This window comes from Danaus plexippus (genome assembly GCF_018135715.1).
Source record: "Danaus plexippus chromosome 18 unlocalized genomic scaffold, MEX_DaPlex mxdp_20, whole genome shotgun sequence".
NCBI classification, from domain to species: domain Eukaryota; kingdom Metazoa; phylum Arthropoda; class Insecta; order Lepidoptera; family Nymphalidae; genus Danaus; species Danaus plexippus.
In genome coordinates, this window is record NW_026869853.1 from 3,851,982 (window position 1) to 3,878,277 (window position 26,296).

Consider the following 26,296-nt stretch of genomic DNA (forward strand, 5'->3'; position numbering starts at 1 on the left):
GCTGGAATATTGTTTGAAGTTATGACTAAGAATTCCGATCACTATCCAACGTACGCGTAATATGTACGCCGGTCGTTACTTTGCTTACGTATAGTGCAAGGACTCGATGAGGAGCTTATTTCGGTTATAATTATTCGCAGTGTCATTGATCCAAATATTAGGGCTACGGCGACAAATGCTAAACTATTTCCGAATGATTTAGCCGAATTCTTTTCAATCTATGTTAAACCAAATACAATTAGTGTTTCGAGACAACTATACTCGCGTTCGGAATTGTGAAACGTTACGACAGATAGACGATCTCTGGAGTATTCACGTAAACGTAATCTGAGTGATATCAGGTGCTTTTTCTGTGGGCAGTTGGGGCAAAAAGAAGCTTTGTGTAGTAAGAGACCCAAAATCGAACGGTTATCAGGGAGTTTATCAAATAGTGAGGACGTTAAGTTATCTAGGCTCGAATCATGCACATATTTTATGAATTAATAGTGATGATTGTTCAGTCTGATGTTTCGATGACAATTGATACACCTCTGGTAGGTAACTATTTAGAGAGGGTTACTAAGAGGATAATTAATGAATTCTCTCGGTACTTGATTACGGGAACTGCTACATCAACCGTAAACATAGGTAGCATGTCAATTAAACTTAAATCCAGCATTCCTGTGTATAATCGGTCATATCAACTCTCACACGCTGAAACGATCCGTGGTCGTGACATAATAACAGATTTGCTTGAAAAGCAAATAATAAAGGAATGCTCGTTTTTAGCTACCACTATTGAATACCTGGGTCGAACGATTAGTAAAGGTCAGGATAGGCCAAGTCGTCAGAAAGTGCGGGCCTTAATTGATTCAGCCGAACAAAAAAAATCTTAAGCAAGTAAGGCAATTTCTGGGGTTAGCTAGCTATTTTAGGCGGTATATAGTTGGGTTTGCCCAAAGGGCTGCTTTCATAGCGGCACTTACTAAAAATTAACTTTCATTGAGGTGCTGAAAAACAGGCCGCTCGTGACTACATCATAGATTGTCTTACAAGTGAGCCAGTACTTGCCATTTATGATCCTACGCTGCCAATAGAAATACTACACAGATGCGAGCTCGATTGGTTACGGAGTCGTCATGATGAGAGTGCATAAGGGAAATCGTAAACGAGTACTGCCTTATTGTAGTAGACTCACTCAGGGGGCTGAGAGGAAGTAGCACTCGTACGAACTGAAGACGCTGGCAGTGATTAAGGTATTAGAGTATTTCAGGCATTATCTTGTGGTTGCACAGTTCATCGTGGTTACTGACTGTAACGCGTTAAAACTTACCCAACGTAAGAAAGACTTGTTGCCAAGGGTGGCTCGGTGGTGGGTATACCTCCAAGAATTCGATTCTAACCTGGAATATAGAAAAGGTTGTTTTTTGTCCCATGCAGATTATCTTAGCCGCAATCCGGTTAACTTATGTACCATTAAAAGACCGCTAAATTGGGCGCAAGTTGCTCAGGCTTCTGACGAGAAAACTCACTCTCTAAAACAAAAACTGGTGAATGGGCAGTTAAACCTCAGTCGTTATGACATCCTTTAAGTCAAGCTCTCACCTATTGGTGAAAATCCTAATTTTTGTTGTTATATTCCAAAAGGCCATAGACTGTCTTATGTGTATTTTCACGACGAACATGATCATCAAGGGGTTGATAAAACTGTAGACTTGATAACAAAACACTTTTAGTTCCCAGGGTTGAGAACATTTGCAAAGAAAAAAAAAATACATTTCCCATTGTTTGGTTTGCCTTTCTCATAAAAAGGTAGCTCGTGCTCTTTCACGGCTCATTCATTCATGGGAGAAAACCAGACGTAGCATTTGAGGCAGTCCATATGGACACCTTGGGCCCCCTACCAGAAACTGACGGTCACCGTCATGTACTTATTATTATAGACGCGTTTTCAAAATTTTGTTTATTGTATCCCATGTTCCGACAAGACACTGACGAACTAAAGCAACACTTCACTACCATGGTGTCTCTCTTTGGAACTCCAAAATTAATTGTCACTGATCGGGGACGCATGTTTCAATGTTTCAAAGCACTGATTTTATTAATTGGGTCAAGGACTTGGCCAGCTGTTTTGTTGAGGTTACAGCTGATCCTAAACATAACAAAACGCAAGACAACTCAATATTCTGCTTTAAACCTGCTTATAGGTGCTGAAGCTGCCACACCGCTCATACGTAGTTTGATACGAGACGTTACTGTTGAAGGCTCAAGTGGTAATCGAGAAGTCCTTCGTCAAATGAGTCGTCAGAGGGCATCTAAACTCCTTCGTGCCAACTAAACTCGTCAAGATGCCTATGCTAACTAGAGACGTAAACAGCTCACTCTTTTGAACTAAATTCCTTAGTTTTTGTTAGCAAGGTGGCTCAGTCAACAAGGAAGCTGGACTCATGTATGCGGGGACCATACCGGGTTATGAAGACACTATCACACTGCCGATATGAGCTGCAGATGTTAGCTGGCTCATACGGCAAATCGACTCGAGCAGCTGCGGAATATATGGTCCCGTGGAAGTGAGAATGGACTCCCGATGTGTGTTCTGCTTTCTTTGATGGTGAGGTATTTGCCTTATTCTGCCTGAAATTTTGACTAAAACTCCTTTTGAGATTTTATTGAAATTTAATCCCATTGTGTTATTTATTTTAATTTTGTTTTGACACAAATCTCTAAATGTATTGGGGTTAAAGCGAGGAGACATGAGTTACTTGTTACGATGTGAGCGTTTGTCTTGGAGTGTATCGGACACGCTGTATTAGAGGTTAGATCTCTGGGTCTGGGATAGCTGTCTTGGAGTGCATCGGACAGGCTATGCCAGAAGTGGCGCTGTGCCTGGGACAACCGTTTGCCTTGGAGTGCATCGGGCCCGGTTGTCCTAGAAGTGGTGTTGTGTCTGGGATAACCGATTGCCTTGGAGTGCATCGGGCCGGTTATCCCGGAGGGGACGCTTAGGTTGGGATAACCATTTGCCTTGGAGTGCATCGGGCCGGTTATCCTAAGAGGTACGTTGAGCCTGGGATAGCCGTTTACCTTGGAGTGCATCGGGTTCGGTTATCCCAGGAGGGACCATAGGCCTGGGATAATTGTTTATCTTGGAGTGCATCGGATACGTTATCCTGAGGATCTGGTCTCTTGGTTAGGAATTAATTTAGTATGTTCGGAAGCTTGACTTTGATAGTGAGTTGTCTATCGACCTGTGGTTGTAAAAGATCATGAGTTTATTTATGGGATGTTGGTCGGCCAACATTGCCTGTATCAGATGGTATGTTTTGCAACATGTTTTTATAATAACCTTCACACACACACCAAGTCATGCCTCAAGCAATTCCTTGTGGGTCTCTGACGAGGTGTGAGGGGGCGATCTTCCGACAAGTCCCGCCCCAAGTGGTTGGTTATTGGGATGTTTTACAACCACTTTGTGTGGGCTATGTTTGTTTAGCTCACTTTACATTGACGTTAACCATGATGTTACTGTTGAGTTAAATCAAAAATCGAAAAGATTTCTGCCGTTATATTTCTCAATTTCAGACATAGACAATGAGGGAGAAGAGTTGTGTCATGACGCCAACTTGCCTCCGGAGGTTGACCTGCCTGTGGAGGGGACTGAGCCGCAATCAAGCCCGTCTGGAATGTCAAGACATTCAAAACTGAATACGTCTAGTGCGAATGAAAAGAATTTCCTGCCCTTGGTGCTAATACTACGTTTTGGACGTCAAGAAAGTTAAACACAAAGGAGCCCGGGGACGTGCTCATGTCAGGAAAGGCCGTGTAGGAATATGAGAGGGTAGAAGAGAATCAATGTAGGAATATGAGAGGGTAGGAGAGACTCAAACGACATATAAGCCGTTGTCAGAGGACATCAGGGCTCTTTTTTCGTTCGTAACGCGCGTTGGTGTGATAGTTTAGTCGTTAGTAGATTTTCGAAGTGTGTTTAAATCTTTCGATTGTATTATATTCGGATTTCATTTAACGATTAGTTTAAATCAAGATAGTTGAAAGTTATTCATTTAGAATTGTTTTTATTTTTGTGTAAATTTAATAAATTTGCAGTGGAATTGTATCGAATGTTATTTTTTAAAAAGCCAATTCTTACCTTGTTTCTAAGAATATATATATATATAGAATATAAATCTATTGATATGGCAACTGTTTATTGAATTAATCATGTAATAAACAATATAAGTACTGGTCAGATCACCATTTTTATACTTGTCGAATCATTTAGGAGCTGGATTACGGTCGCATTTTTTTTTATAACTCACTATTTCCTTTGATATCATATTTTTAAGACCAGTTGTTTTACTTCCCATAGAAAATATTTTAAGTTTATTAGAAACAATTGATTATTGTCTAGTTTTTTTGGTAGCGAAATTAATATAATTTAAGAGGCTACTTAGGACTTTCATGAGGAAAAGATGTGACATATTATTTACGTAAGGATATTTATATAAGGAAAAATCATAATTATATATGAAATATCTATTAATAATATTATCATTAAATTTTTGTCATTGTATATGTTCTGCCATATATTTTAATTGATAATAATTATTTAGCCTTTCGAGATATCAGTATAATTAATTAGCCATATTTAAAACATTATTCTTTCTTTCATGACTAATTTCACTTATTAGGTAATTATTTTCTCTTTATAATTAGCGTGAAAACTCATTTTCAAGTTTAAAAAAAAAAATTGTCGAGAGAATCCTTTTATTCATTATTACAATTTCAATTAAAAAAAGTGTAACGTGCTTTTGCTATTTACTTTCGCCATTTAAAATTTTTTAAATATAATAAATAATAAAAAATCAAAATGAATGTTTAAAGGATTGAAGCTACGAATTAATTTTTATATCTAGTATATAATTTATATTAATATAGTAGTTTATATTATATTAACTAGTATATAAATGAAAAGACGGAATAATTTTAATGTTGTTATGCATAAAGAAAGACCACGTCTCCAGTGCTCAAATCGAAAAGTGTTACAGGAGTTAGAAAAAAGATTTAGAAGATTATAATTTTTTTTTAAATTAAATTTATTAATAACTAAATGGATGTTTCCCCACAGATTGTAAAATGTTAGGTTTACTTAGTTTAATCACTCTGTGGATCTCATAAAAACATGTTGTCTCAGACAGATGACACTACTTGTCATCATGACAATGATGACATCACAGTGTCATCGCCCTTTGCGTACAAAGTGGCTTAGGGCTTAAATTATTTCTTAATTTTGACTGACAGACTTGTGTTATTGGAATACTTTTTATTATTACGAACCATTGACTTAACAGTTAGGAACTAAATAAATGACTAATGTATCTATTTTATTCTATTTATTTAAATTAGTTGTAATAAATTATAACCAGTGTATAAGTTATATCATATATAATGAACTGTTTTGCATTGATATCGTCTTTGACGGCAGTTTTTTTGTAAAGTTGAGACATTAATAGGGATTTTAGATTAGAAAATTATAAGGAATTGATGTTTAGGAAGTATTTTTAAACTCTGATTCTAATATAAAAAGCGCAGAACACTGCAAACTAGGATTAAAATAATACTACTTCTGGCTAAGTATGACGAATTAGGTTCTTCACAATCATCGTTTTGTTCAACCCTTTCGAAGTAGGGCTGGTGGAGTTCTTCTCGACTGTTCATGTAGGCATTGATTTCTGAGTTTGATTGGTTTATCATTGTTCTTGTACGACTCAGTTTCCAAGCGGCCACTATGAAAATAATATATTGATTATATAATACTAAAACTTTTAATACGACCTCATAGAACATTTTTCAAATATTTCTTGAACTCACCAGAGCGTTCAAATTTGTTGATATTAACGCAACTGTATGCCAGAGAATAAGTAACGTAATCCGTTGTTAATACATAGAGTTCCATAGACACCGTGCCTGATTCTTAAAAAAGAAAACCTCATTATTAGTATAACCAGTAATAATTATAAGATTTAATATTAATTTCAATGTTCATACGCCTGATTCAAAATATTTTAATGACAGAAACACAATGTACGATAATGTCACTTTACTTACCATTACGGCCACGTATAGGTAAATTGACAATTAACTTAGCGCTTCCATCAGTTGAGATGATAGTGGCATTGCCTTCTATAGTGTCCAGTGTTCCATTCACGACTTGCCAGTTAAGAACATCTACCACTCCCGTTTGCTCGTCTAAAGTATATCTCGCACCGATACAGGTGCCATTTTCAAACCTTTGAGGGTATTTTTCTATTTGGTACCATGTTCCGGTGTACTGGAATATTTTTTCAAATTAGCTACAATCTTTCTAACAATTAAAATGTGTATGAAGTAAAAAAATCTTACTTTCACTGCATCAAAGTTTTGCATAACAGGTATATTTGGATCACACTGTCCGGGAAGAATAATCTGATCACCGCTCTGTTCTGGATAGTGGAAGCAGGCCTCATCGCTTTGGTTTACGGGGATATAGAACTGTGGTTCCAAGGCCTTGGTGTTATTGATAAGTGATGCCATGGCTAATTCGGCCTCTGGTGTTAGCTGACGGTCCTTACTATGTTTTGCGCTCCATACTACAAAAATAACAACGATTGATTATCATTTCAAATTACATAATAGCATGCAAAATGTGATCGATATAATGAGAGAAAAACTTACCCCTTTTATAGCTACTGTTGACATTTTCACAGGAATACAATAGCGAATAGTTGTGGTAATCAGTTGTTAGTACCCAAATGTCTGCAAAAAAAAAAAAAGTTTATATATTAAAAGAAATATCCAAATAATCGTGTTATGTAATGGAATCTAAACATTGCGTGATTTACCATCAATGTTACCATTGCTTGAGATCCTTCTAATTCTGCCATCGTTGCTTATTGTAACATTATTAACGGCAACTTGAGATGAAGTACCGAAAATATTAGTGTCTGTGACTTGGATCTGGTTACCATTAGCTCTAAAGTTAGAGCTGATGCAAGTTCCGGAGTCATTATCTGTGGGGTATCTTTGAATCTCGTGCCACCATCCCAGATACTGAAACAAATAGTTATGTAATTTTAATTCCAATTATCCTGTATTTGACGTTATTGCACCAGAACTGATACGTATAATAAGAATCTTACCCTCTGAGCATCGAAGCCTTGCATTCCAGTAATATTTTGACACTGTCCTCTAAACACGGGTGCTTTTGTTCTATCAAACTCAGGAATATAAAAGCAGTCTTCGTCAGATTGACTAGTTGTTCGATAGTATTCCTCTCTGAGACCCTGGGTGTCCTTAATTATGTTGTCGATGATTGGTATGGAATTGTTTGGTAAAACTTTATCACGACTGAGTTTCCAACTGCTCACTGAAGAGTTAATAATAATTTAAATTCCTTGTGTAGAGCGAAATCTTAATTAACAGACTTTCCTTTATTAATTCAAAACTTTATAAGGTTTTGTACATAATCGGAGACGTAATAAGTATGGATATTATATCTATGTAAAGATGAAAATGATAAGGACTATTTTAAATTACCTTGTCGATTTCCGTCGTCTGTATTCCGACAGCTGTAAACGAGCGAGTAACTCGTGTAATCAGTTTCAAGCACGTAATAGTTCACAACGTTTATATCTACAAACAAAAAATAAAGTTATAATATTATTTAAACTTTAACTGAAAACCTACAAAAGATCACTTTTATTTTGAAAAATCATCAGATTAAAGCAGTAAAATTATACCAGACGATATATTCACGTTGCTATTAGTTAAGGTGAAAAAAGAACTGTTTTATTTGTCGAGTATAAATCAATGATTGTCATCTAGTAGAAGAAAAAATGCTTAAAGATAATGTAACATATTTGGAACCAAGAAATCAGCCATGTTTGAATTACGATAGTCTTTAGTAATATTTCTGTCAAGGAACGATCTTTCATGAACATTATTATTGAAACAATTACTAACCACCATTGGATAAGACAAAAGTTACATTCAGAAGTCCACTGTTGTCATTTGAAGCGACAACAGCGGTTGCAGTCTGTACGTCAAGCGTTCTGTTAATTACTTGGGTATTTAAAACGTTAACCACGTTATTTCCAGCGCTGTATTGAGCACGAGCGCATTCGCCATCTTGGAATGCTTGAGGATAACTAGCAATTTCGTACCATTTGCCAAGATACTGTAAAAAATTATGAATTGAAAAAGGTGAAATTTATGGTCATCTGAGTTTAATGATGTTAATTTCTACTAACAGCTGTTGTATTGAAATTCGACTTAGCCCGAATCGTTTCATTGCATGGCCCTGGAAGTATAATTGATGAAGGCGGCTGTGGGAAGTCAGGGTAATAGAAACAGCCTCGGGAGGTTTGATCGGTAACATCGTAATAGTCTTCGAAAAGTTCGCTAGTGTTAGACACGAGTTGATTGATACGAGTTATTGCAGCCGGCGACAAGCCCGATTTAGATCTGCTGAGCTTCCAACTGTAAACTGTGATTTAATAATATAAGTAACACAGTTGTGGTAATATAATTTTAATTAAAATCAATCATTTACCTTGTTTGTGTGAGGAGTTTAGGTTCCTACAATTATGCAATAAGGCGAAATCGTTGTAATCGACATCTAGAACTTGGAATCTTGTTGCGAAACGGTCTGGAAATAAAATTTATCATAGATTAACCAGGTTAATCAAATTTTTTATTCCATTTTTATGAATTTTCATCATACCTCCATTTTCGTTAGTAAGATTCACAGTTATTATTGCATCCGATGAAACGACAGCGTTTCCAAATACGTTGATCATTCTCTCGTTGAATATCATACTCTTTCTCATACTTATGTTTTGGTTATTAACCTCAAAGATACTGTTCACGCATTCGCCATTTTGCAGTTCGGATGGGAATCGGGATATTTCGAACCACGACCCTGCAAACTAAACAGAAAACAGTAAATTAATTTTATGAATGAATTTCGAAAAATATTTATTTTTATATGTCCCCCCTTTGTTCCTCTTTCATATTGTTACAATAAATTTCGTGGGAACCTGATAATACATATAACGATTCACTTACAGAGCTAATATTGAAGTTATTGACGATACTCAGATTGTTTGCGCATTGGCCAAACTGTACAACAGGTCCTCCGTTGTTTTCAGGATAGTAGAAGCAATTTTCGTCTGAATGTCCGCGTCTATTATAATACATTTCATTAAGAACTGGTACCGAGTTTATCTTGTTATTGATTTCATTTAATGATTCTTGTGATAAGAACTTGTTTCTACTTAGCTGCCAGCTGCTCACTTAAAATAGAAATTTTAGGAGTGTTAAACATAGTTGTGATAAATTTTAAATAGATTTACCTAGGAATTTAGTACAAACCTCTTCTGGAGTTTTCGCCTTCATTAGAGCAAGAGTAAACTAAGGCATAATTGTTGTAATCAGTTGCTAACACCCAATATGGTGATTTGGTTGTTGCTGCAAATTATATAAAACAATTCATAAATTTCATTTAGTTACTTAACATAAAACAAAACACAACAACAAGCCGTTAATTTGTGTTCTCATATTTACCATTAAGTTCAGCTATTGGGAAAGAGACCAACAACTTTGCTGAACCGTCGTTAGAGTCAATTACTGCAGATCCCCTAATTGTACTAAGTCTTTGGTCAACAACTTCTGTGTTGAAAACATTCACACCAACACTCGAAGCCTCGTAAGTAGCAGTCGGGCACGTGCCATATTGGAATCTCACTGGGTAACTTGATATGTCATACCAAACTCCAAGGTACTATAAAATAATACATGCATATGTTTTAGTTTCATTATAGCAAATAATAATAATTATTATTCTAATATAATATTTACAGCTGTAGCGTTGAAATTTTGGACAACACTAATATTCTCATCACAACGACCTCTGAAGATTGGCGACTCTGGTCCAGGGTTGGGGTAATAGAAACAAGCATCATCAGTCCTGTTAACTTTGTTAAAGTAACGGTCATCCAGAACATCGATCTGACTTATTTTTTGATTGATTCTCGCAATCGCTTCTGGACTTAAAGTATTGTTGCGGCTGAGTTTGAAACTTGTTACTGAAAATTATAAAGTTATTAACATAAAAAATATATGAATAATCCTGTAATTTAATTGTTCTTTTATATAATAATCTACTTTATTTACCTGTTCGAGTGTTGTCTTCATTGTTACGACAGGTATAAACCAATGCGAAAGAAGTATAATCCGTGTCCAGGACCCAATACGGAGATGGTACAGTTGCTGAAGAAAGAAAAGAAAACCTTAATAAAAGTAATAATAAAAATATACTTTAAGTTTAAGTAGATTTTAGGTGACTTACTAGTAGGAAATGATACATTGAGTTTTGCACTGCCGTCGTTGTATGCTAGGACAGCTGTTCCATTGATTGTGAGGAGTTCTTGGTCAAGGACTTCAGTGTTGTATACGTCTACTGTACTATTATCACTGTTTAGGCTGTACAAGGCATCATTACATTCACCCTTCTGATTTACTGTTGGGTACGTCTCTATTAAGAGCCAACGTCCCAAATACTAAAAAAAAATATATATGTATTTTTAAAATAATGCTTAGAATAATGAACACAGGTTATTTGTTATGTCATATTATAGAATTGATCGTTTTTATATCATATACAAAACTTTCGCGAGTAATCATTTATTAAATACTATATTTTCATTATATTTTTTACACGACGAATCGTTTACATTCATCAAATCTGATTACAGGCAGATGAGATCAGCGTCTTTGCAGCTAGTTTTTTCTTTCTCATTGATATCTTAATTTCTTCGCGTAAGCTCTGATAAATAAAATTATTCTTGAATAACGGACAGACATTTTATTGTGTGCAACAATTATTGTCAAGTAGTAATCGAAGCTTTTGGTAAAATTCAAAATCAATAAAATACGCTTAATATAACCAATGAAAATAGTTTTATGTTAAAGTCATTTTACTTGTTATTTTTTAATTTTTATACATGTACACGCGTATTTACGTATTAATATTATTCAAATGGAAACATCGTACATAATATAAACATTAAGATTTTTGCTAAAGTACTCTGTTTGATGTGATTATGGATATGTTTGTTAGGAATAACTCACACTGGCAGCTGCGAAGTTACTAACAACGGGTATGCTTTCATCACATTGTCCTACAAAGGTCACTGGTTTACCAGGCTCTGGTTTTGGTAAATAAAAGCATGCATTGTCCGTTTGATTGATATTCTCATAATATCGATTTTCCAATACAGTGATGTTGGCCATAGCTTTGTCAATAGCGACAAGTGATTCATTGCTTAAAAACTTGCTACGGCTAAGCTTCCAGCTGAAAACTGTAGTTATAACAGCTTACTTAAATGTTTTTTTTAACGTGATGTAATTAAATATTTGATTTGCCACTACTTTGCCAAACCATTTATGATATTTCAAATAGTTTTACCTTTTCGGAAATCTTTCGTCGAATTAACACAGCTGTATGCTAACGCATAGTTTTCGTAGTCGGTGCTTAAAACGATGTATGGTATTTGGACAACTGTAAAAGAAATATACATTATTAGTTCAAATATCTTTATAAAAAACATAACATTTTGGATATTGTACACTGAACATAGTTAATTTTTTTTTTCATTTTCCATTTATACGACGTTGTCCTACATATTTTTTTATAACATTGGAGAATCAAGATTAGATTTAGTAAAAGGCTTTGCAAATAGTTTTTAGTCAACACTGTTCAAAGTCACTTTATGTTAGGTTTAAATCACAATATTTTTAGAATAATCCTGAAGTATTCGTTCAATATGATTGGTAGGGTATGTAAAGTTAGTTGTATTTACTTTAGGATCACTTAATTAAAAGAAAATTTTATTTATATTTTACCTTGTCCTCCAGAATTAAGGGTTATTATTAAGTTTCCATTAGTTTCTTGATTTGAAGCAAATGTTACTGTACTGTTAGTTACTCGAAGTTCTTGATCAATAACATTACTGGAGAAGAGATTCAGAGTCCTAGCTGAAGTTACTGTGTAATCGTGGCTGATACATTGTCCAGACTGTTGTTCTTTAGGATATGCTTCTATTTCATGCCATACACCTTCAAACTAACACAAAATATAAAGTTTCGAGAATTTGTTCTTTATTACAAAATGTAAATAGAATTTTTTGTAGTTACCAAAGACATGTTGAAGTTAGAAATACCCTGTACATTCTCACATTGTCCTGGTAATTCTACAACTTTTCCCGGTTGAGGCTCTGGGTAGTAAAAACAGCCTTCTTTTGTTTGATCTCTCTTTACATAATATTGTTCGTTAAGTACTGGAATATTGTTGACTATTCTATCGATTTCTGCTGATGCGTTGGGTGATAATTGCTTTGTTCTACTTAGTTTCCAAGACCACACTGAAAAGATTTATTTAAAATTGTTTTCAGATATCAATTTTATTAAAATTAGGTGGTAAATTTTTGAAAAACTAGTGCTTTACCTAGACGTCTTTCATCATCTAAATTGACACATGTGTATACAAGGGCGTAAGAGTAGTAATCCGTGCCTAGTACCCAGTAAGGTGTTTCAACAAATCCTGTAAATAAATTTACATTATTATTTACCGGGTTCTTGGTTTCCACTAAAGATGATGAGAAGCTGATAAATTTGCTATTGGAAACCTACCGTTTCCAGCTGGGAATGTTACAATTAGCTTAGCACTGGAATCATTCGATGCTAGTCTAGCAGATCCCTTGATAGAGTCCAATGATTGATTAATTACTTGGGTGTTCAAAACATCAACAGTGCCGTTTGGAAGTAGTGTATATAAAGCGTTATTGCAGGTACCATTTTGGAATTGTGTTGGGTATGACTCAATATCATGCCAAAGATTCATGTACTAAAATAAATTATAATATAATAATAATTACACACATCAAAAGGATTCATTATTATATATAATATAAATTAAGAGTATACCCCAACAGCATCAAAACTGGTTACAACATTTATATTAGGATCACATTGGCCAGGGAATATGACTTGCGAATTTTGATCAGGTGTTGGCAAATAAAAGCATCCGTCGTCAGAATGATCCAATACTTCGTAGTAACGATTATTGAGAACATCTATGCTGTCAACAATGCGATTAATATTCTGAATAGCATTCGGTGATAAGTCTCTGGTTCGACTCATCTTCCAACTCCATACTGTAAGAGAGAGCAGAATTGTAGATTCAACTTATTTTCATAAACTATATAAACATTCCAAAACATACCTCTTCTTCGTGTTGCATCTAAGTTTTCACAGCTGTAAACTAATGAATACGAAGAGTAGTCGGTGTCCAAAACCCAATATTCGATCGTTCTGTTAGCTGGAGAATAGCACATTATTAATTTTAAATTTTAAATGCAATATACAATTGAGATATTCCTATACATACTGTCGGGTAAGTCGACTTCAAGTTTCCCACTGCTGAGAAGCCAAGCGGATCCCTCTACGACGGTTAACGATTGATTGTTCACTTGGGAATTTCTAACCACAATTGTATTGTTTGCACTGAGATAGTTGGCTCTGTTGCAGGTACCATTTTGAAAGTTGCTAGCATAGCTCTCAATTAGACGCCAGTTGCCGAGGTACTGATATGAATACGTTATATGAGTACATGAGGATTATCAAAATGATTTTAATGTTTAAGTTCAATCGACTCACCGCAGAAGCGGTGAAATTTTGCACCACTGGTATATTTAGATCGCATTGACCGTCGATTATCACAGGTTCTCCTTTCGGAATGTCGGGCAAGAAGAAACACGATGCAGCCGTATGACTCTTAGTTTCAAAATATCTATCTTCCAAAACATTTACTTTCGACATGGTATTACTGATTGCTGTTATGTTATTTTGAGACAGTTGTCTGCTTCTACTGAGCTTCCAGCTATAGACTGGAAATTATATATAGAAATTCAAATATCGCTAACGTTATATATAAAAAATTTAAATCAAACCCTAAATACCCAATCTGTCTTCATCTCTGTTTTTGCATCCATAAGCTAGAGCGTAATTACTGTAGTCGGTATCCAATATCCAAAACGGTATTTCACTTGCTGGAATCAATACAAAATCATAATATTTTGAGAGGAACGTGTAGAAAAGTTTAGGTTTTAAAGGTTATATTCATAAAAGGTTTTAAAGTTTATTTCATACAACAAATGTTCACCTTCATTATTTTCAGACCGAATTGTCATAATCATTTTAGCGGTGTTGTTGCCTGAAGCAACACTTATGGTAGAATTGAAAACATTTTTGAACTGGTCAATAACGGAAGAGCTGACGGCGCTAAAGGCTGTGTTTGAAACCTGTGTCAGGACGTGATTAACGCATTGGCTTCTCTTTTCGTTCGTAGGATATGACTGAATCTCATACCAGGTTCCCGCGAACTGAAAATTTTAAAAAATTATGAAAATGGATAAGTTATGAAAGTTTCTTTATTTCATGAAGATAAGCGTTGTGGTTATTTAATAACCGAAATAAAAACGTAAAGCCAGAATCCCGTCAATATTATAATTACATTTTCTAGTCTGATTATAGAATATTTATATTTTAAATAATGTTATACGTATGTATGTAATGGCTATATACATTTATTAATTTCAGTTTAGACGTTTCATCCAATCACTTTTGTCCATTAGGCCTTCGTACCCTAATTAGGGTCGGTGAATAGAGCAATGTTTTTCTTTTGTTCTGTTTTTATATTTAAAATTGTAGTGTAATAATTTTTCAAATCAAAAACGCTAATTTGACTTTTGTATAACTAAATACGCTTATTTATTACAAACATTACCTCTGTTAAATTGAAATTCTGTACGACGTTTATATTGTCATCACATCGCCCAGGGAAGACGACTGGAACTCCTTCTTGAGGTTCGGGGTAGTAGAAACAGCTCTCCTCAGAATGGTTCCCACGAACAAAATATCTCTGGTCCATGACCGGTATTGGACTCATAGCTCTATCAATAGCGGCTAGTGCGGAACTATTTAATTCCTTGTTCCTACCAAGTTTGAAACCAGTAACTGAAACGAATATACACTTGTATAACAAAAATATTATTTCCAATAAAATGTACAAAGAAGTTAATCTCGATAGAGATTTTTCATAAAGAAAAATATATGAAAAATTATATTACTATAAGAAGTATTTCATTAAAAAATAAAGTTAATCGCAGTCAAGCTAAATGGTGCCGTAATAAGTATAACATTTAAATGTGTTTATTTACATTCCTTTCGAATTAAGATATTCCATTTTTTATTCCAATTAGTAACTTATAATATTCCTTGTATTACGGAACAGAATATTTGGATATCAGATAAGAATAATAACTATCACGAGATGACCTATCATATGCTAGTATCTTAATAATAAATATAAAATTCATTTATTTCTATTGGCTTTAATCAATGATATAATGTGGGCAATTTTTCATAGTATTTTGAGAATTATTAAATAGTATGGCTGCTTCTGTGTTCGTTGTAAATCCAGTTTACAAACACTGCACGTACTCATATCAATTGTCAATGTCAATTATTTTAGATTTCAATCCGAATTTCCATAACTATTATCATTTATATTTTCAGAACAATAGTTATAATAATTTTTATTTACTTACCAACTCTTTCCTCTGAGTTTTTATTTCTGCAGCTGTAAACAACGGCGTAAGAATCATAATCGGTGTCCAGAACATAATAGTTTGCTGTGTTTGGAGCTAAAATATATATATATATATAAATCATCATTTTATTAAATAGCTTTTTGAATGGTATGTGTATAAAATAGTTGTATTATGGTCTAAAAATGTTTTAAGAATATTCAAACTGTCGTTCTATGTAAAATTATGTATATTAATTCCAATATACATGTAATTATCGTGATTTCATTTGTACTGTTAAAAATAAAAACTAAGTTCTACAATCTATTTGTAGAGTTGATGTTTTTAAACATGTTGAAGAAAAAAGTCATACTTACTATTGCCAGGCCTGGGAAAAGAAACCAAAAGTTTTCCAGAAAGATCTGTGCTATTTATAACAGCACTACCAGTTATGCTGTCTAGCCTCTGGTTAACAACCTGTGAGTTGTTGACCTGTACGTAGTTGTCCATGAGCGTGTAGAGTGCTTTAGAGCAGGTGCCGTTTATTGAAGTTGCAGGGTAAGACTCTATGTTGTACCACCGACCCATGTACTAAAAAAATAAATTTATTATATATAAGCTACATAAAAATTAAAAACACAGAACCATTAAATAAGAGAAGAATAAACATTATTTACGTGTCATTCAGAATTAAACTAAGAGCTCTATTATGTTAATGTTATATGTTTTTAAATTTACATTTTTTCCTTAACGTCACTGAGCCGTAGAGGCTGAGAGTAAAACGTTTTTTTCGTATAAATACTAAGGAACCGAAATGGTTCTTTTTATTTTTCATATATATTTATATCAAGGTTGTGTTGTCACTTAAAATAATATCTACATCTTATTGCTGGTGTGACCGAGAGATGTGTTGTTTCCATAGGGTATGTTCTATTTGGATGCTGGTTACAGACAATGAGTAATAATTTTTATTTGAAAAACTAAGAGAATAAATAAATAAAATGACAGTAGTGTTCTGTATTGAAGTGAGCGAAAAAAAAGTCATTAGGAGAATGATGAATGGAGTATTAGAAATAAGCATTTTAAATTATAAACATAAATTACCAAATTGTGGGAGATGTTTCGGATATTAAAGTTTGCATATTTCGTTGCTAAAACTATAATAGAATACTAAAATAACAGAATTGATATTAAAATGGATACACAATGGTGTTGAATGAAGAAAATTCGGCGAATAACAAGAAGTTCTTTCTATTCTTCATAACTTATATTATATAACACAAACCCTGGAGGCGTTGAATCTGGGTATGGCTTGAATGGTCTCATCACACTGTCCAGGGAAGACGACAGGTTGTCCAGGGACGGGATCCGGATAGTAGAAGCAATCATCATCAGACTGATTGGTTGGGACATAGAAACGACTGTTGAGATCGACTTCTGAACGTATTACGGCGTCGACGGCAATCTGCGCTGATTGGGACAACTGGCGCGATCTACTCAGAATCCAGGAACTAACTGAAATACATCAATAATTTCGTTTATTTATTGTTTAAATGTTGGAATCCATTGGAATATTCATTTAAAATGACTACCTCGTCTGCGGTTATCGGGCAGATTAACACATGTGTACGAAACGGCATAGTTTGTGTAGTCTGTAGCTAGCACCCACAGAGAGCTCTTTGGGAAATCTGAAAAAAAGATGAAAATAAATCATTACTTCCTATATATTTTATATGTTTCACATATAACACTGTCTTACTATAAAATAATGCTGCAAGCAGAAGTGTTTATGTCTATTAAATCGATGCATATAATACAGTTTTCTTGTAAATAGCAATCAATTTTGTCATTGTCAATTTATATAAAGTGTATTGATAGTAGGATATATATAACGCAAACGAAAAAAAATATACATATCTACATAATAATAATGAATTAAATTTCACGTAGTTTTGCTTGTGAATTAATACCATACTATTACAATTTCGTAGGAAATATAAATATTGATATGTTTTTAATCATTAAATTTGTAGATACATTCATTTTTTATTATTCATATATTTATTTAATTTATATTCGTTTTTGCATTCACCAATCACCATCGCGATATGTGTTGCCAGGAAAGATAAACAATGACGCAAGAAAAAACGGATCTGATTCAAATCTATTCACGAGCCCATAATATGACACGATATGCTTTTAATGTAGATATCAAAAGTAGATTTTATACGATAATAAATACGTGAAATAAACTAAATATTACATTTTTATTCTTACGAGTAATAATAATTTCGTTCGCTCCTTATCCGGACAGAGGTTACATGTGTTGCCAAAAAAAATGAATCGCTATTGCACAATATATTGTTATATGTTGTGCAATGCGAATTAATAAATAAAAATAATGGTGCTTTTTGAAAACGTCACAAGCGTCCTTTAAGATACCTTAATACGTATATTTCGTTTCACTTTTATTATAAAATAGCTTGCCAGCGATCAATAACCTCACTCGACCTTTTTTTGCACATTTCGAAATATTGTTTTTGATTACAAAAAAAACAACATGGATTAAAGTGTCACTGTTACATGGTTGATGTTAAAATGATAGGATATTGGCAAATACACAAAATTAATAAGTTATTGTTGAAATTTACTTAATGATATTAAAATTTTTATGAGCATTTAAATCAAAAAAATAAACAATATCTATGATTGGTACCGTGGTAATTTATATACTTACTTCCAGGGGCTACTTCTAAAACGACTTCAAGTTTAGCGCTGCCATCACTGCTGGAGATACTAGCATTTCCAGATATAACTCGAAGGGCCTGGTTAACGACCTCACTGTTTCTTACTGATACTGCTGAACCCATCAGCTGGTAATCTGCTTTACGACAACTTCCAATTTCGTTTACTGAAGCGTAACTGGATATTTCGTGCCAGACTCCTGTGAACTGAGAAACAAACGGAGTATAGAATGTTATTATGATTGGGCTTATTGTTAAAAACTAAATAAGTAATAGTAACGAATATAACATTTTTATTTTTAATTTTAAATTTTATTTATTTAGTCTATTTAAAACCAAGGCATTGTCTTTTAACGATAATAGGTACTGGCAAGTGGACTACTTAATTTCAAATGAAATTTTACTCTGATATTATATATTAATTTAGGTTGTACATATTGTGTGATAATTAAAAGTAAATAGCCATAATATATTGTGTTGTTAAATTTCGGATACGGAAATACTCACGGCGGAGGCAGAGAAGTTTTGCACGACTCTCATGTTTTCATTACATGAACCTGGTAGGATAACCTGTTCCCCGGGTAGTATATCCGGGAGAACTGTGCAAGCGGCTTCTGAATGATCCACAACCGTAAGGCTTTCTATTGAAATACCCAATAGACTTAGGAGAGTTTGGTTTAGGTTCGCCTCTATCATATCTCCAATGGCTGTCGATCTCCCTAGCTGCCATATGTAAACTGAAAAAAACATCGTAAACAGAATTAAAATGCTTCCATTTTGGAAGTACGTACTTTTAAACCGTCATATAGTCATAAACACGAAAGTATTATTTAATTTAAGAGAGTCGTGAATTTTAAAAACCTCGGCATCGGAAGTTGTGCTGAGAAAAGATAGTAAAAAACAATTTACAATCGTTTCTTAAATTTTTTACAAGTATTCCTTTATTCCAATATGGTATTTGCATGCAAATTATTTAGTTTCTAACAAATAGAAACCATAAGAATTAAGGAACGATTGCTTTGAAGGTTCTTAACATGTCATAAAATATTAATTATATTTGAGCAAATTATCTTTTATTGCACAATAAACATCGACAGCTAATACCGAAAAAATGGAGTTATCTTACAAACAATTATTTTACGAACACGTTTTTATTAAACTCTTTTTCTGAAAGTATTAAATTATTAAGCCATTTTTTTAATATTTTAGTTATTGGGCATTTGCATGAAAATGGTTTTGCAAATAAAGTTCATTTAATAAATTCTTTGATACACGTAAATTTCTAAGTAATATTAAAATTTTATTTGTACAAAGAATTTTTAATTAAGAATTTTTAATTTAAGATATGATATAAAAATCACGTGATGTAAAACGTGATGTGATTGGTCTGACGTCATCATGCATATTATACAATGACAACAGCTGATCAGGCGTGCTTACGAAAACATTTTAATCGAAGATTGGCGCCACCAAATTTGAATGGAATATGCACAATGATGTCACATACGCTAGGGGGAGCTACCTGTTCGTTTAAGTTTTAACATTGTTTTTTTTTTTTATTTTAATCAGTTTAAATGTTTATGAAAAAAAAATTTTTTTTCGATAAAAAAAAATATATATGAAATCATAAAACTATTTAATAGATTGAAAAATCATGCAAATACCCAATTATGATAGAGGTTACTTTTTGACATCAGTACTTTTGGACAATTCTGTTTTTTTTTTTTAATTATATATATAAAAAAATAAAAATACAAAAGTGTTTATTATTTGCAAGTTGATATGGAGTATTAATGAAACAGAAATAAAAATATAATATGTAAATTTTATTTAAGACTAGTTCTTTTACGACCTCACTAATGTTCTATTTATAAAGTACATTGTATCTATACAATATTTTTAGTATGATTAATAATGGATTTTATATATTGCTTACCGTTTTTGTGTGTGCTATTCAAATTAGCACAGGAGTAACCCAGACTGTTATCTGTATACAACGCGGTTGGAAGAATCCAGAAATCCAAAGCTGTAACAAAAATAATGGTAACTTTGACATAACATAAGGCAGTTTAAGTTTCAATCCAAGTTCTCAAAACCTACAAGATATGATAAAGGACTAGGCATAATCATCAAGCTAGTTTAAAACGTCTTCCCAATGGGTCGTTATATAAAATAGTTTTTTTTTTGGAGGTAATTTTTAATCAAAAGACTTATAAACACTTATCGTAAAATCGCTTTACGATGGTCAGATATAAAAGACCTTTTTTGGATTTCAAGCGATCCAAGAAAGGTTTTTTGCCGATTATTAAAAAAAGGGGTTAAGTACACCGGATCTTATAAGGAGGTCATATAAGTCAAAATATTGTTTTGATTCAAATATTAAGGACATGATACTTTCAATTATTAAACTTCATTCGATTTTTTTTTAATTAATTTTTTACATTCATTAACATCTTATGTAAATTGATTGAGATATATGAATGTTAAAATTTTTGTTTACACATAAAAAAGCATGTTTACAACTTACGGACTATTTGGACGTAATTTCTTTTTAATCGATAACTAGATTCCAAATTATCGATATTTATCGATGAAAACCAGTTTTCTATAAGTTTGGGTGATTTTATGTGGATTAATAAATAGCTAGTAAAATACTTTTTCTTTAACTATATATTATTGTTATGTTTAAATCTCTTCTGTTTATGTCTTTAGAGTTAATTTAAGTAAAATAATAACAGTTACATTCTAAGACTAAGTGGATACGTAATATTTTATTTCTCTATATATGTCTCATTTAAACTTATAATCAAAAATAATGTAATAATTTTATGTTTTAGTTCTGAACTATAATATATTATTTATATATTTAAATACTAAGGTATTTCAAGTGTCCCTTTTATAGAGGCGACTTAGTTATGCTATGTTTGTATAACATACATAATGAGTGAAGTATGTATTTGTGTAAGTTTTTTGTAATCGCAAACATTCGCCTCATTGGGAGAGATAAATACTTCTTACAAAAACGAACTTAATATCCACAAGTCGAACTATAATATAGATTTATTAAGTCTTACAAGCGTTAAATTTCTAAATATTTGACAATTTTACATATAAATAAAGTTAAGAAAGAACATTAAATATTATTTTATATACTTACGTTGAAATTCATTGATGGAAATAGAGAATTTCGCGGTTCCATTCTGTAACGTCGCTGGGTTATTGATCTCGTTAAGGAAATTATTTTCGACAGCTCTATTATACACTGTTAAGCTTCCATTTTGTGCGACGAAGTCCAGTGTGGCGCAGTCGCCATTTTGTAGTGGATTTTGGAAGCGTTTTAATACGTACCAAGTTCCAAAGAACTAAAAAATATACACACAATAATACAGTACGGTACAGTAATACAGTACATTATTTACAGTACAGTACAATACATTATTTTACATCACATTTTATGGAAATATGCACATGACTTAGTAATTTAATTACTTTTCATGTTATGGTAGCTAAAGAGTCACTATAGACGAATTGTAATAGTATGATTATAAATAAAATTATATGGAATAAATTTATAAAATAAACAAAATCTTTTCAATTGAATTGTGTTTTTACAGAGTTGTTCTCAGCGATTTGAAAACCGTTTCGATCTTTTTGAAAACCTTTTGTATTTGATTTTTTATATAGTTTACATATCTTTTCAAACCTGTCTGTCGTCTAACGAAAGTCACCTTCAAAACTGTTTAGACCTTTTGAAATTTATTGCAGACAAACGAAAAAAAGAAAAAAAGACACGAGTTGAAATTTTTTTTTGAGTTTTTAATACATTTAAGGTTTGTAAAACATCGCTATATTTATAACAAACAGATACTTTACTTTAATTTAGTTTTTAATTTATATAACTGTATTATTTGAAATTGCAGTCCGATAAATTTTAATATTGTCCGAATATTATTAATTTTAATTTTATAATATAATATTTAGGTATTTTTATAAATTATGTAAATTATCACTGCATATATTAAATCAAAACATGTTATGTTTTATGGAGCTTATCAATAAGTATTATTTTAAATTAACATTCCTATATCATTTTTCGATAATGCAGGCCTTTTAATACGATCACAAAAATATAACATTAAGTAATTTTACATTCTTTATTTTAATAATGATCGATACTTTTATTATATATATATATATTTAATATATATACATGTAAATCTTTTTAACACTTGTATTTATATTGACTGTTTATATATCGTCCAGCAAACAGAACAGACAAATTTATTTCTAGAAGTAATTTTTTAAAAATAACACATATCTAAGTAAAAAAATATATTATGAATAAAAATATGTATGAGATGTAGAATGGGATGTGTATTGACATAACACAATAACGAGCTATATATATATGTGTGTGTAATAAGATATTTACTAAGGTCATCAAAAAGACACTAGTATTTTTCATTATAACTGATAAATTACTATCATCGAACCGGTATGACCTTCAATATTACTACACGGGTGATAATTTTTCAAGGTAACGTTACCTTTAACAAAATAAAACTAATCTAGCAGTAAATAACAGACATACATCATTGTGTCTACTGACATCAACAAAGTTGTGGTAAACTTCAAAGCTTTTCTGGTTTCTAAGGTGGAAAAAAAGATTCTTTTCTTGTGCAAATTGACTGGTAACCTGGGTTTTAATTTGAGTTATTTAAACGTGTTGTATTTATCCAGGATACAAAACAGCACTTGTAAGATTTTAAGGAACTATACCATGTATTGCCCAGCTTTCTGTTTATTGGGTAACTACCACTTGCGGTGATACGGCTAATTTTGCGTAGTATAAGAAAGACATAATATTCTATAATTATTTAAAAGCCATAAAGTGACCTCCGTAAAAATTTCAAAAAAAAAATATTTTTTATAAAAGTTGTCAAACTTGTATTTTTACAGTTTTAAGCATTAAAATGTTATATAGAATATAGTTTTTTTTTAAGTTTTGTTTGAAAATAAAAAGTACAGTATTATATAGTATTTAAATATATATATATATATATTTAAATAATGTCTTAATCGAAGTAATGTTTCGCTTGTTGTTATAACTTATATAAAAACCGATAAAATATTTGATTCAGTAATAATAAAACTAAAAACTAAATACGTATCTTATAAATCCGTCAAATGAAAGTTACAGATGTTAGGTGTGTTAGGCCTGGTAGTGGCTGTTACAAACTAGAAAAAACACTTCTAAAATTGACACAATATCTTCAATGTAACCGCGTTTATTTGACTATTATGAATGAAAAACGTTGAATCTTTTAGTATCTAGATGGGTTCGCTTTATTTTCTATACAAAAAAATGTATATATGTGAACAATTATTTATTGGTCATAAAACATTGAATAAATAGTATGGAGAATTCAATTTAACAGATATCAACTCGTCGTAAGCATTTTTATCTCATTCATGTTATAAGCATATAATTTTATCTTATCCATTATGATAAACTCGTTTCATACGGAGTTTATTAACTTTCACATATATTTAATTTTGTTCATAATTATTCAATATAAAACTTTTTTTTTTGTGCATTTAGCTGACGCATATTTTTTGTAAATTATTTTTTGAGACCAATACGAGAGAAAAAAATTTCGTTCCAGACGTAAAATTATTGTGCAAATATCTGACCTCATATATTGTTAGATAGCTAATTTCGTAGAAAACTTAAAGTGATAAGATTGTATTGTACTGCATGATAAAAGCAAGGTGTGGTAAGTAGTGCATGTCTTTAATCCTATTCAAGGCTAAGAGTTGTTAATCCAAATGAGTCATTTATGAATGGCTAAATGAACATGTTTTTTCCTACGTCATTTCATATTTAATTAGTTTTTGGTCTACAACGGACATTTATAAAAAAAATAATAATATAAGTTTTCTCATTTAGTAATATACACTCGTAAACGTAATTAATGAGACGTGACTTGTCCTTTGCCTTCCATAAACCTCGATAAGTGCTTTACAAATAAGTAGATCATTAAATAAAAGGTGTTTAATCACTTACTAGGTATAATCTTTTGCATTATAATTTCCAGATATTTTTTTTTCTTTTTTTTTTTTTTTTTAAAACAAATATCTCATTACTTTGTAACTGTTTTACGAAATCACAAATACACACTCTAAATTAACAAGACTTTACAATTATTTCATCTGAATTGTTCGAGTATTCTTATATTTTAATTTAAAATTAAGGTGTTTTAAAGAATCGGAAACGTTTCATATTGTATTCGAACATCAAAATTCATAATACTTATGTTATATCTTAATTAGGAGTTTTCAATTTTCAACTATAGTATAGAACGTATAGTTTAAAAAAAATTGTTCTATTTGAATTTGGAATAGTGATTTTTTATTAAAGTTGTAGTTATCACAGAAACAAGAAAGATTTTTATGTAAAAAAAAAAAACATAAAAAACTTTGTTATTGCGTGTTGAAAGTTGACAAAGTGGAGCTGATTTTAATGCAGTATAAAACATAATAAGGGTAATAATGGACTTATCCATCTTGTGAAAAAACGTTAGCAAATAGACATAAGAGCTATCTCTAGACACTTCTTATTTTAGGTGAATCTTTTGTTTGAGCCTAAGCTACTTCTTAAATATGTCCTAACAACTGGCAAATAGTTTTATTAATTTAAAAATTTTAAACAAAAAATGTTTAATTATGTTTTATAAATATCGATGGATAATTTTCTATTCCGATCCGAACTGTTTTGTCCCTAACGAGGTATCCGTAAAACAATATATCGGCAAATACGATACAATTCCTAAATAGATTTTCGTACCGATTAATCTAACATAAGTGTGATTCTTTGGTTTGTAGCAAAAAAACTAAGGAATAATTCTATCTGACAACCATATTAAAATGATGTTTGAAAGTCCATGGGTATCGGATATATTTATGTTAACACTAAAGTATTCTTCTACGCGTTGGACATATTTTTTTCTGCGTTTGCCGTTTTTTAAATCACATTCGATAACTTATTTGCTTGTTAAGAATCATTTTTTACTATGAAATTATAGTTCGCGTATTTTCCTTCTTATTTCTTATTTGTTGGAAGTTAACTCCCATCAGTAGTTTAATTTTTTTTTTTTTCGAAAACGAATTAAAAAGCAGCACATTGTACTGAAATTTATTTACCCGCTATCATAATTGCTAATCCTTCTTTATGATAACTATGTCAGAAAGATAATGTTTTTCTTGAATAAATTTTTGTATTTATTTTTCAATATTTCTGTAATCTTTCCGTTCCGTTTGTCAAAAATAGGGAGTCGTGTGATTTATTCATTGGATTAGTAACCAACTGAAAAAGGTTGAATCAATATAAAATTGAAGTAACCGTTAAGAATAATAGCTTTTGCTTCATCGCTGAAATTATTGTTCGAGTATTGAAACGCTTCTTTTAGAAATTACGAAGCTTTTTTTTTATTTAAGAGGGAATCAGTTTTCCTCCATGAAAAATATGGCATATCAAAAAGGTTCTAATTCCTACCAAAATAGTTATAGCAGGTATACTTAAATTGTTGTTTTACATGTAACAATAAAACGAATTTACTCTATATAATATATTGTCGCTTACTTAGGATAAAAAAAATGTGTGAAAATTAACTCTGTATATATAAAAATTAATATAATTCACTTACATTTGTTACGTTGAAATCATTCACTAGCTGTATGTTCGGGTCGCACTGTCCTGGCTGAACATATTGAGATGCACTTAAGTCTAAGTAACTTATAAAACTAAATAAAAAAATTAATAATTTCATCATCATGAGATCATTGTTTCCTTCACAACGCGGCTATCCGAAACAATCGATGATAATGCGG

General features: G+C 31.9%; 1 protein-coding gene across 1 annotated transcript; it reads right to left on the reverse strand.

Annotated features, from left to right (window-relative positions):
* Nucleotides 1–5,354: 5,354 nt before the first annotated feature.
* Nucleotides 5,355–26,296, reverse strand: LOC116773088 (uncharacterized). Its single transcript, XM_032665471.2, has 40 exons — nucleotides 26,113–26,296; nucleotides 21,564–21,768; nucleotides 20,343–20,432; nucleotides 18,914–19,143; nucleotides 18,400–18,613; nucleotides 17,255–17,350; nucleotides 16,948–17,177; nucleotides 16,040–16,253; nucleotides 15,684–15,779; nucleotides 14,861–15,090; nucleotides 14,237–14,456; nucleotides 14,034–14,123; nucleotides 13,732–13,961; nucleotides 13,463–13,658; nucleotides 13,298–13,393; nucleotides 13,000–13,229; nucleotides 12,706–12,919; nucleotides 12,521–12,616; nucleotides 12,211–12,437; nucleotides 11,920–12,139; nucleotides 11,483–11,575; nucleotides 11,146–11,375; nucleotides 10,364–10,574; nucleotides 10,189–10,284; nucleotides 9,874–10,100; nucleotides 9,580–9,796; nucleotides 9,388–9,483; nucleotides 9,082–9,308; nucleotides 8,738–8,942; nucleotides 8,567–8,662; nucleotides 8,265–8,500; nucleotides 7,978–8,191; nucleotides 7,552–7,647; nucleotides 7,155–7,381; nucleotides 6,858–7,065; nucleotides 6,691–6,771; nucleotides 6,379–6,605; nucleotides 6,085–6,307; nucleotides 5,848–5,949; nucleotides 5,355–5,762 (listed from the first exon to the last, which is right to left on the reverse strand). Exons 1-40 carry the CDS (start codon nucleotides 26,239–26,241, stop codon nucleotides 5,551–5,553), a joined length of 7,077 nt encoding a protein of 2,358 aa, XP_032521362.2. The 5' UTR covers nucleotides 26,242–26,296; the 3' UTR covers nucleotides 5,355–5,550.

Coding starts and splice junctions, on each gene's coding strand:
- LOC116773088 (XM_032665471.2), bottom strand. CDS start 26,241: ATGATGATGAAATTATTAATTTTTTTATTTAGTTTTATAAGTTACTTA. Junction 19,144..20,342: donor GAATAGCACACACAAAAACG/GTAAGCAATATA, acceptor TGTTTTTTTCAG/TTTACATATGGCAGCTAGGG. Junction 14,457..14,860: donor AGAATTTCAATTTAACAGAG/GTAATGTTTGTA, acceptor TAAAATTTTCAG/TTCGCGGGAACCTGGTATGA.